This window comes from Pongo abelii, chromosome 15 (genome assembly GCF_028885655.2).
Source record: "Pongo abelii isolate AG06213 chromosome 15, NHGRI_mPonAbe1-v2.0_pri, whole genome shotgun sequence".
Classification (NCBI taxonomy): Eukaryota; Metazoa; Chordata; class Mammalia; order Primates; family Hominidae; genus Pongo; species Pongo abelii.
Window position 1 is genome coordinate 25071171 of NC_072000.2, and position 20360 is coordinate 25091530.

The window sequence follows — 20360 nt, forward strand, 5'->3', positions numbered from 1 at the left end:
TCTCTCTCTCCCTCTAGTCTCTTGGCTAGGATTGGAGGGTGCACTTCCAAGATGGTTTGCTCACATAGCTGTTGTTGGCAAGAGTTCCCAGATTCTTATCACATGGGTCTCTTTATAGTGTGTCGAGAGAGAGAAAGACAGAGCGAGAGAGAGACAGAGAGAGAGAGAGAGATCTTTTATAGTCCAGCCTCAGAAGTGTTATACCATCACTTCTGCTGTTTTTTCCCCCCACCTTCTAACATTTTTCTCCTTTTACATATAACAAAGTAGAAGAAATAATATAGGATTCAAACTGCAAAAGTAATTAATCAGTAGAATGTATACACACAAAAAAAATCCCCATAAGAAGACAGGCTTATTTACAATGAAGAAACACATGTACATTTGAGATAGTTCTCATATAAAACATTTAAAAAATAAAACATATCCCACAATGGGCACCACTGTTTACAGCAATATTAAAGGGGAGAAAACAACACTCATTTAATACCACAAGGTACAGCATCAGTGGAATAAACTCACAAAACTATATTACAGCTTGTTAATCCATTTAAGAATTGTTCCAAATATATCATATATTTGACCCTCAGAGGTCTATTGCTACAGATTTCAACTACTGTAAATTTCTAGCTACTGAGAGGTAGAGAATGATTATTATCATGATTATAATGATTATTAGAAACACACACACACACACACACACACACACACACACACACACAACTCACCAAGGAGTTACAAAATCTATGGAGACGAGAGGCCAACTATCATCACCTCATGTCTGCTCTCACCAACAGCCTTGCATTTTTCAGACAACTATCTAAAAAAATTGTCAGACACCAGTGTGATCACTATCTCCTATGCCAAACCTATTGGGACTGAAACAAGCAGTATTACCGTAAATAAGAACATTGAGGCTTACCTTTCAAGGCTTATTCTGGTCGAAGAAATTAATTAGAAATGATTATTTTCTATTGAAATGAATTTTGGCTAACATAAAAGACTAGTCCTTTACTAGCTGGTCTTAGAGTAAAGGTCATACACATGAGTCTTAACCTACTCTCTGTCATAGCTAAAGTCAGCTGAAAATCCAAAATTAAAAGTGTACCAAAAATCCTAAGTACAATCTTTTGGAAGTCTGCTGTGAAAAAGCCTTTAAGGATGTACTAACTTGAAGTCTAAGTGCAAGGGCATAAGAGCTCTAACGCTGTTAGATCTTCCTCGTTTGGGAGAAAGGATCAATGTTCCCTACAAAACGCTAAGTTTTGCATAAAGGTGAAACCTACATATACTAGGGTATAGAATTAATTTAATTTTGTTCCATCAGGTTCTTTTTTCCACGGTAAAAAAACAGAATGAGGAACGAAAGAATGAATCTTTTTTTTTTTTTTTGAGACAGAGTCTCACTCTGTCACCCAGGCTGGAGTGCAGTGACACGATCTGGGCTCACCGCAAGCTCTGCCTCCCGGGTTCACGCCATTCTCCTGCCTCAGCCTCCTGAGTAGCTGGGACTACAGGCGCCCGCCACCACGCCCAGCTAATTTTTTTTTGTATTTTTAGTAGAGACAGGGTTTCACCGTGTTAGCCAGGATGGTCTTGATCTCCTAATCTGTGATCCGCCCACCTCGGCCTCCCAAAGTGCTGGGATTACAGGTGTGAACCACTGCGCCCGGCCGAGGAATGAATCTTAATTGGTCTCTTCATCAGAAGAGGTAAACTTGGTCTCTGTATTCATGAAGCTAGACAGTTTTTTAAGCAGGCAGTGGAAGCAGACAGTAGAACAAGATTCCTGTAGCCACAGACCACTACCTGGTATCAAACTAAAGCAAGGACCAACTTAAGCAATGATCCAAAGTCACTTTAACTGTACTAAAGGATAGAATTCACCACTGTATTATTTTAAAGGAAGTTGTTTAATGTAAGAATTCCATTAACCTTGGGTGAGAAAAATCAAAACAAGTCGTACTGTCTAATGAGTTATCCATGTAAGACCACCAATGAAAATGCTTTTAACTATGTTTGACTCGAAGACACTTACTTGGTAAGTGTGAATTTCTTTCTTTTTTTTTTTCTTTTATCCCATTGGATTTAGACTATTGAATAATTAAGGGCAGAGTGAGGGAGAACAAAGAGCTACTTCTTTAACATTTTAGTATCTAGATAGTATAGCAGAAACTGTTCCTAGGGACAATGTATATGTCATTAATCACATTGAATAAAGCAGATGAATTATTCATTTTTCTTTTCTTTTTGTTCGAGAAGCTTGTTTATCTCCCTTTGGCCTTTCCAGTGTGGTTTGAAATGATTCCGTGTTGGTTTAGTTGAGGAAGCAACAGTAAGAAAGTCAGTATCAGGTAGTTGAGAAGCAGGTTGTGGACTTGCTGTCCCATCCAAACAACTGCAGTGAGATAAATGATCATAGCCATGAAACACATTTCAGGCTTTTCTTCCTTCAGTGTGAAGATTTGTTTCCACCAGTCCATAGCTCTGCATTGAGTTTTTAGTAGATTGCTGCAAATTTCATGGAATCTTTGCTGTTGATCGCTGGTGCATTTATTGGAGTCAAAAATGTTAGGTGCTAGAATGGGAACAAGGTAGTCAGCCAAGCACCAAAACATAACAAAAGAGGAAACAGCAGACAGAACAGATGGATCTAGATAGTAGATAACTGAAGCACCAAAGAAACCAAGTCCATGATGGCAGGTGAAAACCAAGCTCTTTCCCATAAGACTTTATCCACCATCAACATCACTCTTCCCCATTCTTGCAGCTAATTGTTCTAAACTTGCAGTCTCTGCAGCCAGCAAATTGGTGCTGTGGTTACCTCCCTCTGCCATCATCCCTGAGGTGCTGTCTCAGCAAGCACAAACCACCCTCCAACTAAGTCTTCCTCCTGAGATCCACAGGGCGATTCTGGCCACTTCGGCTGTATTCTGTTGGTCACACAGACCCACCCTTATACAGTGTAGAATGGGATTGCACAGTGATGTGAATACCAGAGATGATGGAGATCATTGAGGTCATCTTGTTGACTGGCTTCCATTTACCAACTCCTGTCAGCCATTGGTTGAACGATATTAATTTTATTAATTACCAGGGATATTAATTTTCTAGTATTCAGGGTTTACTATGTACATGGGCAAAGAAAGCTCCAGTTGCCAGAAAGATCCCCTCAGGCACAGAGGCACTGACAGTTGAAAGTTGGGCCGTGTGCTAACACATGGAAAATGCAAACGGGTTATGCAGAGGAGGGTATTGATAGTGTCAGTCAACCCTTCCACTGCTTTGATACACTCTTACCCAACATTATATTTGCTTTGTACTGTCATTGATTCCTCAAGGTGGTGGCTGATTACAGTTTCTTAAAAAAAAAAAAGAAAAAAAAAGACCTAAAACAGGGGAGTTAGTCAGATAGTAGAGTCGCTGCTGCAGTTGGTCCCAAGACCATCACTGTTATCTCTTGTCTCCCTATTCTATCACTCATTCTAGGCTCCCTCATTCAGCATTCCTGCTGGTCTCAGTTTCTTGCTCTTTGGTGACTCAGACCTTCATCCCTGAAGGGCCCAAGCCCCTGGTTACTGTACCCTTTTCAGACCTTGGTTGATGCAATTACCTCTTCACTGCTATCACCAAGCATGGAAACACCAAGACATGTTCCAATAAATCTCTGAGTTCCATTCGTACTTCTCTCTATCCCCATTACATAGTAGCAACTCTATATCCTCATGATTATAGTCAATTACCTCTGCCACTATAGTTTTGCCAAATTTGGGGAGTTTTCAGGCATTATTTCTTTGAATACTTTTTCAGTCCCACTTCTTTCCTCTTATTCTAAAACTCCAATGATATGAACTTAGATCTCTTGTTACTATCCCATAGGTCTCTGAAACTCTGCTCATTTTTCTTTCAGTCTATTTTCTCCCTGTTTTTCAAACTGAGTAAATTCTATTGATCAGTTTAAAGTTTACAGATTCTGTTCTCTGGCATCTCCCCTTTATATTAAATCTATCCAGAGAGCTTTTTAATTTCAGTTATTGTATTTTTCAGTTCTCTGGACGCAACTGCTGCCTCAAATTCCTGGGCTTAAGAAATCCGCCTTCCTCAGCCTCCCGAGTAGTTGGAACTACAGGCACTCACCACCACACCCAGCTGATTTTCAATTTTTTGTAGAGATGAGATGTCACTATATTGCCCGGGCTGGTCTCAAACTCCTGGGCTCAAGTGATCCTCCTACCTCAGCCTCCCAAAGTGATGGGATTATAGGCATGAGCCACCACACCTGGCCTCACTCATTGAAGCATTTTTGTGAGAGCTGTTTTAAAGTCCTTTTCTAATAATTTGAGCATCTGATTCGTCTTGGTGTTGATATCAGTTGATTATCTTTTCTCATTTATGTTCTGATTTCCTAATTCTTGGAATGAAAAGTAATTTTTGATTGTAGCCTGGACATTATGGGTTTTTTATTAGGAAACTCTGGATCCTATTTAATCTTCTTTTTAGCAGTAGTTCTCCTGTTGATATGTAGGGTAAAGTTTGGTGGATATATATGTTCAGTTTCCTGCTGGGTGCCACTGGCACCACCCCAGCAAAAAGGGGACCGTTAAGTCACATTGCCTTATTGCCTGTGAATGGAGATGATCAGCTTTCTGCTGGGCCAGCTGGAAGGGGGGAAAGGAGAGGGCCAACTAGACTTACCTCCTGCCTGGTTGGTGTGGCAGGAGTGGAGGCTTAGCTCACCAGTGGGCCTTGTTGACAAGGGGATGGGAACAGGAACTCCGATTAGCCCTGCTTTCCATTGCTTTGTTCAGTTACATGGCCACTGGATGGGTGTGGAGGTTCAGTTCCTCACTGGGCATTGCTGACATTGGGGTGGGGGAAGCTGAGTGTTTACTGTCTCACCTCACAGCACCTCATTCTACCTCATTGTTGCCAGGTAGAGATGGAGGCTCAGCTCATTGTTGGACCTCACTGACAGTATCTTGCTAGGAGACTGGAGCACTACCTGCTGCTGCCATCTGGGGAGTGGAAGATCAGCTCCCTGTTTGGCCTGCTGACACTACCAAGGGGGAAACCAGAGTGCACAGTGGCTTCTATTGGGAAGGAAGGTGGGGTGGAAGAGCAACTTCCCTGCTCACTGACTGAGACCTGAGGGTGTGGTTTATTTGTTGGTGTTTAGCTGGAGCAGGAAGATTTCTGCCTGTTTCCTTGTCCTTTGGCTAGAAGGAATGGGCTTTCCTTGGAGCTTTTTGTTATCTATGCATATTGGTGGCTCCAGGTTGGAGGTTTCTGTAATATCCTGTTCAGAATTTTTTTTGATAAATATTAGGGTGGTATGTTATTTTTCCTTTTTAAAAAATTCTAATGTAGTTATTGATATGATTGGTTTAAATCTACCATTTTGTGATTTGTTTTCTATTTTCCCCATTTCTTCTGTGTTCATTTTCTTTCCTTTTTGGTCTCGATTGAGTTTTTTTGTTTGTTTGTTTCTGGGTTTTATTTTAGTATTTTAATTTTATTTCATCTTCACTATAATCTTATTAGTTATATTACTTTATGTTAGCTGTTGCTCTAGAATTTAGATTATACATCTTTAATACAGTATAACTTCAAATGATATTATATCATTTCCTGTATGATATAAGAAACTTTCAAACTTCTGTTTTTCTCCTCCCAGGCTTTTTGTTATTACTTTAATATACTTTACTTCTACATGTTATAAATTTCACAATATATTTTTGCTTTACATAGTCAAAATATTTAAAAAGAGATTTAAAAACTCATTATAAAACACTTTGATATTTTTGCCTTACTTATAAAGATTGCCTTACCCAGACAATCTGTAAAGTGCGGAGAATATAGATTTATAGATATTACTTTGAACATCTGCCCAAGCATTAGAAGAGGCAAATTAGGAAGTGTTTAGCAAGATACTTCCGGAAGCTAAGTTCGTTCTAGGCTGTATATCAGGCATCCTGGGTACCCACTGACTGGTACCAATTTACTCAGTGTTCATGGGTGAGGTTTCACTTGTTATGGACCTTGAATCCCTGGTGTGTATGCAGTGGTTATTACAGTGGCTGTACAAACTGATGTCATGCTAATTGCCAAAGGTTTGGAACTCTTCCATATTTGAAGGCTTCTGGATTTGTTGTCCACTTATTAAATGGCTAAATGAATGAGACTAATAACAGGAAAGGCATTGGAATGGAAAACTTTTAATAATACCTCCGAGTACTCATTGATGGCAAGTTCAATTATGTCATGTGATGATCACTTCAAAATTCTGTGTCAGATAGATAAAAATTCCAAAGCTTTTGAGCCTAAAGTTTACCCTGTGCAGAATTTTGAGTTTCATGATTTTATATCCTAGGCTTCTATAATAGGGTATCAGAGGAGAATGGAATCATTAGGGGAGATACAGAGTAGATGGTAAGTGTGTGATATATATTGAGAAAATTTATTTTAAACAAATAAGATAGACAGTTTTTATGTATAAACAAATGTTACTGATTATACGTTGAAGAATATTGCTTTGGACTTTAGAAGACAGCTTAAGCTTAATAGAGCTCCTGGGTTGACTGATTTGATTTTATGATGCTGAGTTTTGCTATCCTCTTCCTGCTTCACCTTTATAACGTGATCATGATTATTGTTTCTTATTTAAGGCGGGTGCTGAGGTGAGGAGAGAGGAGATAATAGGCTCTTTAAGAAAAGCTTATCTCCTGAGAGTGATAAATGTACAGTGCTCTTCCTACATATTCCTAAACTTCACCACAGTCCCATCTTGGTGATCATTGCAAAGAAGGTAATTATATTAGTCAGAGTTCTCCAGAGAAGCAGAACCAAAGGTTTTACACACACACACACACACACACACACACGCATGCACACACACACGCATGCACACACACATAAATTAGTCCTTTGGTATACATAGGAGGATTGGTTTCCAGGACGCCCCTACCAATAGCCAAATATGCAGTCATCCCTGCAAAACTGGCATATACTAAGTTGACCCTCCATATACATGGGTTTTGCATCCTGTGAGTGCTGCATTTTCAATCTGCGTTTGGTTGAAAAAAAATCTGCGTACAAGTGGACTCAGTTCAAATCCGTGTTGTTCAAGAGTTAACTGTGTGTATATACATTATATATATAAAATGAGAGAGAGAGAGAGAGAGAGTCAGAGAGAGAGCTTGATTTATTATGAGACTGTGGATTGTGGGTTTGGAAAGTTTAAAGTATTCACAGCAGGCCTGCAGGCTGGAAATTCCAGCAGGAGTTACTGTTGCAGTCTTGAATCTAGAGACAGTCTGGGAATAGAATTCTTTCTTCTTCTTAGGACCTCAGTCATTTTTCTTCAGGCCGTCTACTGATTAGATGAAGCCTCGCCACATTATGGAGGGCAATTTGCTTTACTTGAAGTCTACTGATTTAAATATTAATCACATCTAAAAAATACCTTCAAAGCAACAGCTAGGTCATTGTTGACCAAATAACTGGGTACCATGGCCTAGCCAAGATGACACATAAAATTAACTATTACAGTAATTATAGGGATAAAATTATTACCTGCATTCCATAATGAAAATAAAGTTAAGAGACTTGCCCAAGTATATGCAGAGTAATATATGAATTGGCTAAAGGAGCAAAAAGAAGCAGAATCCAAATTTATATATATATATATATATATAGACTCAGGAAGTATGCTTTCATTTGACAATATTTATTAGTTCTGATGCACAAAAATAGACTAAGACAAATGGCTTTGATTTGACACAGACCCCTTAAAAATTTTTATATTTTCTTACTGGGCACCGTGGCTGGATCCTATAATCCTGGCTATTCAGGAGGCTGAGTGGGGAGGATAGCTTGACACCAAGAATTCGTGACCAACAACATAATGAGATCTTGTCTCTAAAAAAATTCAAAAACCCAAAAAACTAGCCAGGTATGGTGGCACATGCTTGTAGTCCCAGCCACTGGGAATGCTGAAGCGGGAGGATTGCTTGAGTCCAGGAGTTTGAAGCTACAGGGAACTATGATTGCACCACTGTATTACAGCCTGGGTGATAGAGCAAGACTCTGTCCCTAAAAAAAGTTTAAAAAATTTTCTTAATACAAAACTTAAAGCTTAATGTTAGTATCAAGTTATATCCCCCAAAAGTGTGCTTTCTATTAATATGAACTAAAAATGAATACTTTTTTCTATTAAAAAATTTGTTGAATGAATGAATGACCTTCGAGTAACAGATTTTTGGATGTCTTAAAATGCAGTTCTAATGATGTCCATGGTAGTTACTGATTAAAGTGGTAATGGCAAGTAGACTGAGTTCTGTCTTAGTTGGCCTGACAGAAGTCAAAGTATTGTAAAGGAAAAATGCAAAATTTGCAGAAAAGAAAAAGGATTTAAAAAATCCAGGGACCATTATTAAAAAGGTGAAACTGCTGGGCGTGATGGCTCATGCCTGTAAACTCAGCACTTTGGGAGGCTGAGGCAAGAGAATCACTTGAGCCTAGGAATTTGAGACCAACCAGAGCAACATAGTGAAGCCCCTGTCTCTACAAAAAACCAACCAACCAACCAACCAACCAAAAACAAAAAACAAGAAACACAACAACAACACCAAAAAAAAAAGCAATGAACAAAAAAACAAAAAATTAGCTGGACATGGTTGGCGTGTACCTGTAGTCCCAGCTACTTGGGAGGTTGAGATGGGAGAATCGCATAAGCCCACGAAGTTGAGGCTGCAATGAGCTGTGATCACACCCCGGCACTCCAGCCTAGGTGACAGAGTGAGACTCTCTCTCTCTCTCTCTCTCTCTCACACACACACACACACACACAATTTAAAAAGGCGAAACTGTTCAAACAGAAAGCCAGTTACTAATATCCAAATCAGAGTGTATTTTATTTCATGTTTTTTAGGATTTTGCTTTTTCTGTTTCATTTCTAGAAACAATTATGAGAAAAGTGAATGAAATAACATTATAGTAACATTATAACAATTAGCTAAAGCATCCCTGCACAACTGGAGAAAACTGGTAAGTTTTACCACTACCTGCGTTGCTTGTCATTCTTTTTGTGGGTCTGCACGTGTATGCTCAAATGTACATTATGTACATGGTATTGAGCAAGACTGTCTCAGCCACTTGTCTGATATGTCACTTAAGTGTGTATGTTTAGAAGTTTAATAGAATGCCTTTTAATTTATGAGAGTTGTTTTAACCTCTTTTCTGTCTAAGGAATCAGAATACTTTTTTAACATGTTGCTGTCTATGAAGGCACCCACATACACAGACAAAACACACATATGCACACCCTCCAGGATTCCTCAAGATGTCTGGGGTTATGACTTGTCACCTTTAGATTTTGCCACAGCACTGATTTCTTTTTCCTAGTTATCGAACACTCCATAGGTTATGGAGTCTTGAGGTTGTAAGGGATCAAGACCATCACTTCTGTTTGCTTTTTGGATTTGAATACCTAGAACAGTGCCTGGAATATAGCAGACACTCACACATGATTATAGGATGAATGTTGAATGCTGAAAAGATGAAGTCTTTTTTACTGGCAGATGGCCATCCAGTCTTTGTTTGTAAGAGCAAGGAAGTCCTTATGCAGCAAACCTGTGCTCTGAAAGTCAGCGTACAGATTAGTTTTGGGCTGTTCTGGAGCAGATTTGGAGGACTACAGTTGAGCCATGGTAGCTCTGCTCCTCTGGGATTTCCTACCCAGGGTCAGTCTTTGGGACATAACTCACCATGACTACATCATTGTAATGTATGGAGTTGTGATGTTAAATGCTTTCTTTCTTTCTTTCTTTCTTTTCTTTTTTCTTTCCTTTCTTTCTTTCTTTTTCTTTCTTTCTTTCTTTTTCTGTCTTTCTTTCTTTCTTTCTTTCTTTCTTTCTTTCTTTCTTTCTTTCTTTCTTCTTTCTTTCTTTCTTTCTTTCTCTTTCTTTCTTTCTTCCTTCCTTCCTTCCTTCCTTCCTTCCTTTTTTTGACGGAGTTTTGCTCTTGTTGCCCAGGCTGGAGTGCAATGGTGGCACGATCTTGGCTCACTGCAACCCCTACATCCCGGGTTCAAGCGATTCTCCTCCCTCAGCCTCCCGAAAAGCTGGGATTATAGGCATGCGCCACCACACCCAGCTAATTTTGTACTTTTAGTAGAGACGGGGTTTCTCCATGTTGGCCAGGCTGGTCTCAAACTCCCGACCTCAGGTGATCCGCCCCCTCGGCCTCCCAAAGTGCTGGGATTACAGGCATAAGCCACTGCACCCAGCCTCTAAATGCTTTCTATGTATGCAGAAGCAAGGACATCATTTTGTTCTTACCCTAAACAACCTTCAGCTCTAAAACTTTCACAGCAGTTTTTTTTTCTCAGAGATTTCTTTCCCAGTTTTAGTTGGTAACTGAGTAGATGGTCTCCTCATATATGGGGAAGAATCAAATCTTTAAAAAATAAACTAAATTTAATATGCTGCAAAAGATTTAGGAGTTAATCCAACTCAGCTCTCTGCAGCCAACTATTGAGTAATAGAAAGGCCTAGGGACAAGAGAATTGGCGCAGAATTCCAATCTTGCCATGCAAAAGCTGGGAAAGCCACAAAACACCTCTGAAGCTTACCTGCATCCCATTTTATTAGGGAGATGAACCTGTCAAAGGTTACAGCGTGTTCCTATGAACTTCTGCCTTGTCTCTTCTTGAGGGTTTAAGCCCTGGCATTCAATCAATATAGGCAGTTCTCTTATATCAGATCTACCTAAGCAAGACCTTGGAAGCTCTGGATTTTACAAATCCATTTGAGGCTAACACGATAATGGTCTACTGTGATGGAAAATCATGTTCCTCTTGGCAAAAGGAGCCTTATCTAAGTAACACTTCTGTAAGTGTGTCCTTGCCAAGGATTGAGCCTTTAGTGCTGAAACAGAGATCAGGTAGAAACAGAGAGAAGAGGCAGAGAAAGATAGGGTTGGAGGTATCATTGATGAAAAGTAAAGATGAGTAGGCTGAAATTGGGGTTAGGGAGTAGAGGTCACTGATCTCTGGAAAGTCACGATACTCTTCAGAGGTGTGATTTCAAAAAGGGGAAAGTTGTTGCTGTCTACATTGTGGAGCTGCTGTGGGAACTCTAGAGCTCTTGGAAGAAAGGTAAAAAAAGGTAGACAAAGAGCAGAAAGAGATAGATTTCACTGACCTTCAGTTTTTTTTAAATGAAGAATTCTAATATACACAGTACACAATACACAATACTGATGTCTAGTGGGGATTCTGGTGCTTTTTGTTCAATTGCCCCTTTGTAGATAAGATTTCTGCTGATTGCCTTAAAATGGGTAATTATTTTGATGTACAGATCAACTTCCCTCCAAATTTTTGGATTTTTCATAATTCTTACTTGTAGTGTTACTTTAAAAATATCTTTAAAAATTTTATTTTATTTATTTTATTTTTAGACGGGGTCTTGATCTGTTGCCCAGGCTGGCATGCAGTGGTGTGATCATAGCTCACTGCAGCCTCAAACTCGTGGGCTTAAATGTTTCTCCTGCCTCAGTCTCTTGAGTAGCTGGGACTATAGACATGTCCCACCACACTCAGCTAATTTTAAAATTTTTGTAGAGATGCAGTGTCACTATGTTGCCTAGGCTGGTCATGAACTCCTGGCCTCAAGCCATCCTCTTACCTCAGCCTTCCAAAGTGCTGGGAGGCTGAGGCAGGAAGATTGCTTTGTCCTACTTTTAAAACATTAAAAAAATTAATTTGATAAGTATTCAGTGAGTTCTTCCTTTATGCCAGTTACATTGCTCTGTGGATAGAAAAATGAATGAGATATTTCCCTTCCTTCAGGGAGTGCATAGTTGGATCTCATTGCTACTTAAAGCCCACTTTATGTTTTTTTCTTTTAGTTCTTTGGTTAAGAACATAGGCTCTGAAAAATTCAAATTCCATTTTAGCCAGTTGCTGAGTGACCATGAGTGAATTATTTAATCTTGCAAATATTTTGGGAAGCAATTTGATAATAATATATTTTGAGGTATAATCTTTAAGCTAGTAAACTCATTTCTAGTAATCTATTCCTAACAGAATAACATGTTAGAGAAGTTATAATCATTCAAAAATATGTATTGAGCAACTACTATGTTCTATATACTTTCCTAGATAATTTGGGTGATTCATTGAGCGAAACAGATCTCTGTCCTTTTGGAATTTATATTCTAGCAGCAGGAGAAAGAAAATAATAAACAATAGACTAAATAGGTGAATTATATAGTATGTTAGAAAGTGATCAGTGCTTTCAAAAAATAAAAAAGGTAGATCAGGATAAAGGCGATCAGGAGTGCTAGAATTCTGGGTGAGTTTTAGTTTTATCTATGTTTATCAGCATAAACCTTGTTGAGAAGGTGATGTTTGAGCAAAGACATCAAGGGGGTGAGGGAGTTAATTATACCAATGGTCCCCAACCTTTTTGGCACCAGGGACCAGTTTCACGGAAGACAAATTTTTCCGTGGACTTGGGGTGGGGGGGATTGGTTTCAGGATAAAACTGTTTCACCTACACCATCAGGCATTAGATTCTCCCAAGGAGTGCACAGTCTCGATCCCTCACATGTGCAGTTCACAGTAGGGTTTGCGATTGAGAATCTAATGCCAAGGCTGATCTCACAGGAGGGTTTGCGATTGAGAATCTAATGCCAAGGTTGATCTCACAGGAGGTTTGCGATTGAGAATCTAATGCTAAGGCTGATCTCACAGGAGGCAGAGCTCAGGCGGTGATGCTGAAGTGCTCACCTCCTGCTGTGCAGCCTGGTACCCATCTGTGGCCCAGGTGTTGGGGACTCCAGAATTATGGGATATCTGGGGGAAGAGATTCCAAACAGAAGAAGCAGCCAGTGCAATGGCCCCAGAGTGGGACTGTGTTTTGAGTATTTGAGGAATACCAAGGAGGACAACGTGATTGGAGCTGAAAGGAAGAGTCGTAGGAGACAACGTCAGAGAGGAAATGGGAAGTTGTGTCATTGAGGGCTTTGCAGGCCAATGTAAAGACTTCACTTACAATGTGTGAACAGGGAGTCATTGAAAGTCTTTGAATTAGTGAAATAATTTAATCTGATCTTTTTTTTTTTTTTTTTAGAGATGGCATCTCGCTGTGCTGCCTAGGCAGACCTTGAACTCCTGGACTTAAGCGATAGATCCTCCACCTCACCCTCTTGAGTATTTGGGACTACAGGCACTTGTCACTGCACCCAGCTTGACCTATATTTTAATAGGATTTCTCACTGTAATGTTGAGAACAGATTGTACCATTATTTTTAATAGTGAGAAATTAGAAACATCATAAATGGCCACAAAGGATGGACTGGGTACACACATTCGAATACATATATGTGATGAAATGTCACTTGGTTATACACTTATGATATAATACTGAGTGAAAAATAGAATATAAAATTATATGTTTATAATACAATTGGAACAAATTATAACAGCAGTAGGATAAGAACAAGCTGTGGGTATTCTTCTCACTTGCTTTTCCCTATGCATGCTTTTAATACTTTGTTTTAAAACAAAGTAACCCATGCTTATTATACAAACTTGAACAGTTATGAACTATAATGTAAAAATTAATAAAATCCTATCATTTCCTTCAGTTCCATACTTCCAGAGGTAACTAATGTTAAAATTGATGTGTGTTCTTCAACATCTATCTTGTGTCCTTCTAGGAATAAATATATACAAACATATCATGAATATGTATATATGTTTGAATATATATAAATATTAATATGTTGAAGCATATGCACATACATATATGCATACACACACAAATCTTTTTCGATTTCTTTCTTCCTTTGTTCATTCATTCCTTTGTCCCTCCCTTCCTCACTCCCTTCTTTCCTTCAAGGTTCATAGTATACTCATAATAGGTTCTTTTGCTTAACAATATGTTATTGACATTCCATGAATTAGTATATTGTAATCTTGGCTGCACACTGGAATCTCCAAGGAGCATTAATAGTGCTGATGGGTCCACTTCTCAGAAATTCTGAATTGATTGTTTGACATGAGGCCTGGGTATCAAAATTTATAAAACTTCCTTAAGTGGTTCTAATGTGCAGCCACATTGAGAACCACTGCCTTAGGTTATACATATAGATCCAACTCATTATTATTATTATTCTTAATAGTTCATAGTATTCCATATTGTGGCTGTACTAAAATGTGTTTATCTAGTCCTCTATTGAGAAACATTCAGTTTGTTTCCAGTATGTTACTCTACCAAAAAGTCTTTAAACATGTATCTTTAGTTCTTTAGTTACTGGTTTCTTTATTTCTACAAAATACAGTCCTATAAGTAAAGTTCCTGGGTTCAGAGGTATGAGTGTTTAAAATTTTAATTGGCACTGCTAGATTATTTTCCAAAAAATCTCAATAATACCTACTTCTAGTAGCAGTGTTGAGTACTCCTTTCCTTATATCTTTGTTAATCTGATGAATGACAAAAAGTATTTGATTTTCTTTGTAATCTATTACTAATTGAGCATATTTTTATTCATACTTATTTGTCATTTGCACTTCTTTTTCTGTGACTTAAGTATATTCTTTGCTCATTTTTAATTGAGTCGTTTGTCTTTTCTTATTAAGTTTTAAGAGATCTTGGATAACAGGAGTATTCCTTTTTGGTTATCTATGTTACAATATTTTCTTCAAGTCTACTGTTTTTTTTTGATAATTTATATGGCACTATATATTTTGTTATTATTATTATTTTTTTCAGACGGAGTCTTGCTCCGTCGCCCAGGCTGGAGTGCAGTGGCGAGATCTTGGCTCACTGCAGCCTCCCCTCCCTGGTTCAGTTCAAGCAATTCTCCTGCCTCAGCCCCCTAAGTAGCTGGGATTACAGGCATGCACCATCACACCTGGCTAATTTTTGTATTTTTAGTAGAGATGGGGGTTCATCATATTGGTCAGGCTGGTCTTGAACTCCTGACCTCGTGATCCACCTGCCTTGGCCTCCCAAAGTGCTAGGATTACAGGCATGAGCCACCACGCCTGGCTGGCATTATATATTTTAGATTATTGAGAAAGTTTAACATGCTTTATCTCATTTTTATTCATTATGTTTAATATTTTTTCATGTTGGTAGGCCTTTGTCACTATTGTTCCTAATGTAAGCCCCATGACATTGTTCCTGATGTAAGCCCTGTGAACTGTTGTTCCTAATGTAAACCGCTAATGTAAGCCTCACGTTATTTTAAATAATACTATAGTTAATATATCCTTGCATTTAGCTTTTTTCATAGTTTGAATGCTTACAAGTGAAATAATTGGATCAAGAATATAAATTATTTTTGTGGTTTGTGACAATTATTTCCCAACTGTTATAGTTTTTGGCCAGCCATCAGTATAAAAAGTTAGGGTAATATAACTTTAGTATTTATACAATAATGTCATATTACAGAATTTAAAGAAGTAAGTTTCTTAAGTATTTTCTTAGCTCCATTGTGAAGGAAGCCTTGAGTTCTTTTTCAGGCTGCCTAAGAAGTTAGTTTCAGTTCAAGTAAAAATTTGTTTTTGCATACCCATTGTGTACAAGGCACCTACTAAGTGCTGCAAAGGATAAGTCCTGTGTGGTTACTACTCTTAAAAAATTTTAGGCCGGGCGCGGTGGCTCACGCCTGTAATCCCAGCACTTTGGGAGGCCGAGGCCGGCGGATCACGAGGTCAGGAGATCAAGACCATCCTGGCCAACATGGTGAAATCCCGTCTCTAATAAAAATACAAAAAAATTAGCTCGGTATGGTGGCGGGAGCCTGTAGTCCCAGCTACTCGGGAGGCTGAGGTAGGAGAATGGTGTGAACCCAGGAGGCGAGACCGCACCACTGCACTCCAGCCTGGGAGAGAGAGCAAGACGCCATTTCGAAAAAAAAAATTTTTTTGATTTAGTGGAGAGCAAAAATGAACATCTTATTTTACTTTATTTTACAGGTCAAGGACCATAAAAGAAGCCTGAAAGGGAATAGATAGGCTTTGATTGGGTCAGGAAAGTATTCTTAAAGGTAGTGTTCTTTGAAATAGTCAAAGACAAAGTGAAGGATGAATAAAATTTTTTTCTTCAACCTTTAAGTTCATGGATACATGTGCAGGATGTGCAGTTTTGTTACATAGGAAAACATGTGGCATGGTGGTTTACAGCACAGATCATCAGATATTAAGCAAAGAGCTCCACAGGTGTAGCGTGGGTCCATGTGTTCTCATTATTCAGCTCCCACTTATAAATGGGAACATGTGATGTTTGGTTTTCTGTTCCTGCATTAGTTTGCTGAAGATAATGGCTTCCAAGTCTATCCATGTCCCCGCAAAGGACATGATCTTGTTCCTTTTTATGGCTGCATAATATTCCATGGTGTTATGTACCACATTTTCTTTATTCATTCTATTGTTGATGGGCATTTAGGCTGATTCCATGACTTTGCTATTGTAAACAGTGCTGCAATGAACATACATGTATGTGTATCTTTATAAGTGAATGATTTATTTTCCTTTGGGTATATACCCAGTAATGGGATTGCTGGGTCAAGTGGTATTTCTAGTTCTGGATCTTTGAGGAATTGCCACACTGTCTTCCACAATGGTTGAACTAATTTACAGTCCCATCAACAGTGTAAAAGTGTTCCTTTTCCTCCACAACCTCACCAACATCTGTTCTGTTGTTTTTTGACTTTTTCATAATAGCCAATGGTATCTCATTGTGGTTTTGATTTGCGTTTCTCTAATGATCAGTGATTTTGAGCTTTTTTTTCATGTTTGTTGGCCACATGAATGTCTTCTTTTGAGAAGTGTCTGTTCATGTCCTTTGCCCATTTTTAATGGAGTTGTTTGTATATTAATAGTCAACAATGAGGTGAGGAGAGTACACTTGAATAGCGTGTATGTTTTCTGAGCAGAGGGAAAAGAAAAAGTAAAGACAAAGATTTTGGAAAGTAAGTAGGTGGAGGTAGGATGCCTGGAGGACAGTGACTTGCTTGGCTGGAGAGAAGAATTAATAGGGAAAATAAAAGGACACTCAACATTGAAAAAATGAAAATGTGCTGCAGGCATTGAATGTATATGTTGCAGGCTTTGAATGTATATGTAATTTGATAGGAAGAGTCAAATTATTTAGTTGGGAGTTGTATTGGAATATTATCTTAATGTTATCAGTGCTTTAGTTTGAAGTGAAAAGAGCCAAATAACTAATGTGTAAGGGTTTTGGGCATTTATTTATTCTTGTAAAGGCTCACTGACCTCATCTGCAAAGCAGAAACAATTGATTCCTGTGCCATGGGGTGGTTGTGTTTAAATAGAAGTGCCTGGCATGGCTCCTGGTAAGTAGTGGGTATATTGTAACAACTATTGTTAAATTGATTTCATAAGCTATATGCTCTGATGATAAATAAGCAATTCAGATAAGAATACAAAGTCATTTCATTTAGTTCTATTCATATAATAATAAAACTAAATTAGCTTTCATTTTTCTCCCCCTAAGCTCATTGAATGGACAGTCTAAACCAAACAAGAGTGACTGAATTTGTCTTCTTGGGACTCACTGATAAATGGGTGCTGGAGATGCTGTTTTTCATGGCATTCTCAGCCATTTATGTGCTAACGCTTTCGGGGAACATTCTCATCATCATTGCCACAGTCTTTACTCCACGTCTCCATACCCCCATGTATTTCTTCCTGAGCAATCTTTCCTTTATTGACATCTGCCACTCATCTGTCACTGTGCCGAAGATGTTGGAGGGTTTGCTTTTAGAGAGAAAGACCATTTCCTTTGACAACTGCATCACACAGCTCTTCTTCCTACATCTCTTTGCTTGTGCTGAGATCTTTCTGCTGATCATTATGGCGTATGATCGTTACATGGCTATCTGCACTCCACTCCACTACCCCAATGTGATGAACATGAGAGTCTGTATACAGCTTGTCTTTGCTCTCTGGTTGGGCGGTACTGTTCACTCACTAGGGCAGACCTTCTTGACTATTCGTCTACCTTACTGTGGCCCCAACATTATTGACAGCTACTTCTGTGATGTGCCTGTTGTTATCAAGCTGGCCTGCACAGATACATACCTTACAGGAATACTGATTGTGACCAATAGTGGAACCATCTCCCTCTCCTGTTTCTTGGCTGTGGTCACCTCCTATACGGTCATCTTGGTTTCTCTTCGAAAACACTCAGCTGAAGGGCGCCAGAAAGCCCTGTCTACCTGCTCGGCCCACTTCATGGTTGTTGCCCTCTTCTTTGGGCCATGTATCTTCATCTATACTCGGCCAGACACCAGCTTCTCCATTGACAAGGTGGTGTCTGTCTTCTACACAGTGGTCACCCCTTTGCTGAATCCCTTCATTCACACCTTGAGGAATGACGAGGTAAAAAGTGCCATGAAGCAGCTCAGGCAGAGACAAGTTTTTTTCATGAAATCATATACATAATGGTCATTGGGATTGCAGACATAATTTCAGCCACATCCTTAATGAAAAAGCAAAAGTAAAGAGTCAAAATCAACTTATATAACTTCATAAATTAGGTAAAATGGCATGGAGCAGGTCAGATTTCTGCTCATTAAAGATAAGAACTTATTCTGTTCATTAAAGATAAGAACTTATTAACTATTATTTAAATAAAGGAAAAGATCATAGTGGAAGTTATAAGGAAAAATAACCTGGGAAAGTTTAAAGACAGCTTTTGATTTCATCAGTAAAATAATACAATTTGGGGAACTCAGTTCAGTCTCAGTTTCAGGAGCAGGTAGAGTGAGAATTGACTCTCTTGATTTATACTGTTCTGTGGGCTATTGCCTCTGGGAAGCTATACATCACTCCTGTGATTTATACATTATAGTAGTTTCAATCTTGCTTTCCAATATATTTTCAAGTGTATAAATAAGCCTTTACTTATTTCTATTGAATTAAACTTTTGTTGCTTTTGAATGTAATTCTCTCATGTCTAGATCTATTTTGTACTTTTTTTTGAGACAGGAATTTTTTTGTACTATTCCTGCAACTTCCTGTAAGTCTGAAATTAATGTCAAAATAAAAAGTTAAAACAAAACAAAACTATACACCCACGAGAATAGTAAAAATTAAAAAGGTAGAAAATACCAAGTGTTTTTTTTTTTCTTTTTTCTAATTACTCTGTTGCCCAGGCTGGAGTGCAGTGGTGCCATCTCAGCTCACTGCAACCTCCACCTCCAGGTTTAAGTGATTCTCCTGCCTCAGCCTGCTAAATAGCTGGGACTATAGGTGCATGCCATCATGCCTGGCTAATTTTTGTATTTTTAGTAGAGATGAGGTTTTACCACATTGGCCAGGCTGGTCTCAAAACTCCTGAGTTCAAGCCACCTGCCCCTCTCAGCTAATCATTAACTACTATCACTCATTGGGCTGAAGTATATCAGTTTATTGTGGAATGGGCAAGTCCATATAAAGAGGGATCCATGACAAATTTCTTAGGTAATGATGATGATATTCTGTGACTGAAATGAGTAGGATTAGCTGTAAATGAAGATCCTATAGATGGTCAGAGAGCTACCATACAATATCAACTTTAATGGAGCTAATGGAATGAAATGAAATATGGTTAATAATAAAAATATTAAGTATAAATATGTTTCTTTGCTTATTCTGAAAAAAATTTATAATTGATTGGGGTCTTTGTCACTATTTTCCACATGGTCTGTCAACTTACAGAAATAATACTTGAGTATTCTGGAGAACTGGAGAGCAGACAACATAGCCATCCACACATTACAGACATATACAATACAGAGTGAGTGACCCACTAACTCTAACTAAAGGGTAGCACATGATTACCTTTTAGTAATCAAAAGGACAAAGAATCAGAAGCAGTCTATTCATTAAACTGAGAGGTGCTCATGAAAATATCTAAATATCATTACTTCAAGTTGACAAACAAAGGTAGAATATGGTCAGCTCCCTATAATTCTCATATAAAACTTGAGTCATAGTAAGAGTTTTAGATATCTATGATGAAATGAAGCCCAGATATCACTACTATGTACATGTTAAAAACTTAGAAAAATGAACTAATTATGCCTCTAGTTTCTGGACTTTTATGTGCATAGGTATTTATACTCATTAGTATCTTTTATGCAGAAATAAATTCCCACTTTCTTATTTGTTTATTTGTATTATGGCACTATTCATTACTTTACCATATAGAACATGGTTGTAACCTGAAAAATTCAATTGTTGAATACAAAGTTGCTGAGCAGATTTCTATATTAATAAATAATGATTCCTCTCTCCTGTTAAAGTAAGTAAACCACAGAGCCAAGCATCAAGATCTTTTATT

At 38.4% G+C, this 20360-nt stretch overlaps 1 protein-coding gene and 1 pseudogene across 1 annotated transcript; one reads left to right on the top strand and one right to left on the bottom strand.

Moving 5' to 3' along the window:
• Window positions 1–2229: 2229 nt before the first annotated feature.
• On the bottom strand, window positions 2230–2840 carry LOC134759964 (ADP-ribosylation factor-like protein 6-interacting protein 1; annotated as a pseudogene).
• Window positions 2841–6326: 3486 nt separating this feature from the next.
• LOC134759967 (olfactory receptor 4E2) lies at window positions 6327–20096 on the top strand. The gene is made up of 4 exons (XM_063715327.1): window positions 6327–6429; window positions 8958–9045; window positions 13136–13229; window positions 17529–20096. Exon 4 carries the CDS (start codon window positions 17537–17539, stop codon window positions 18476–18478), a length of 942 nt encoding a protein of 313 aa, XP_063571397.1. The 5' UTR covers window positions 6327–6429; window positions 8958–9045; window positions 13136–13229; window positions 17529–17536; the 3' UTR covers window positions 18479–20096.
• Window positions 20097–20360: the final 264 nt, after the last annotated feature.

Bases quoted from the DNA above. Each gene is read 5' to 3' on its own strand.
- LOC134759967 (XM_063715327.1), top strand. From the start codon at position 17,537: ATGGACAGTCTAAACCAAACAAGAGTGACTGAATTTGTCTTCTTGGGA.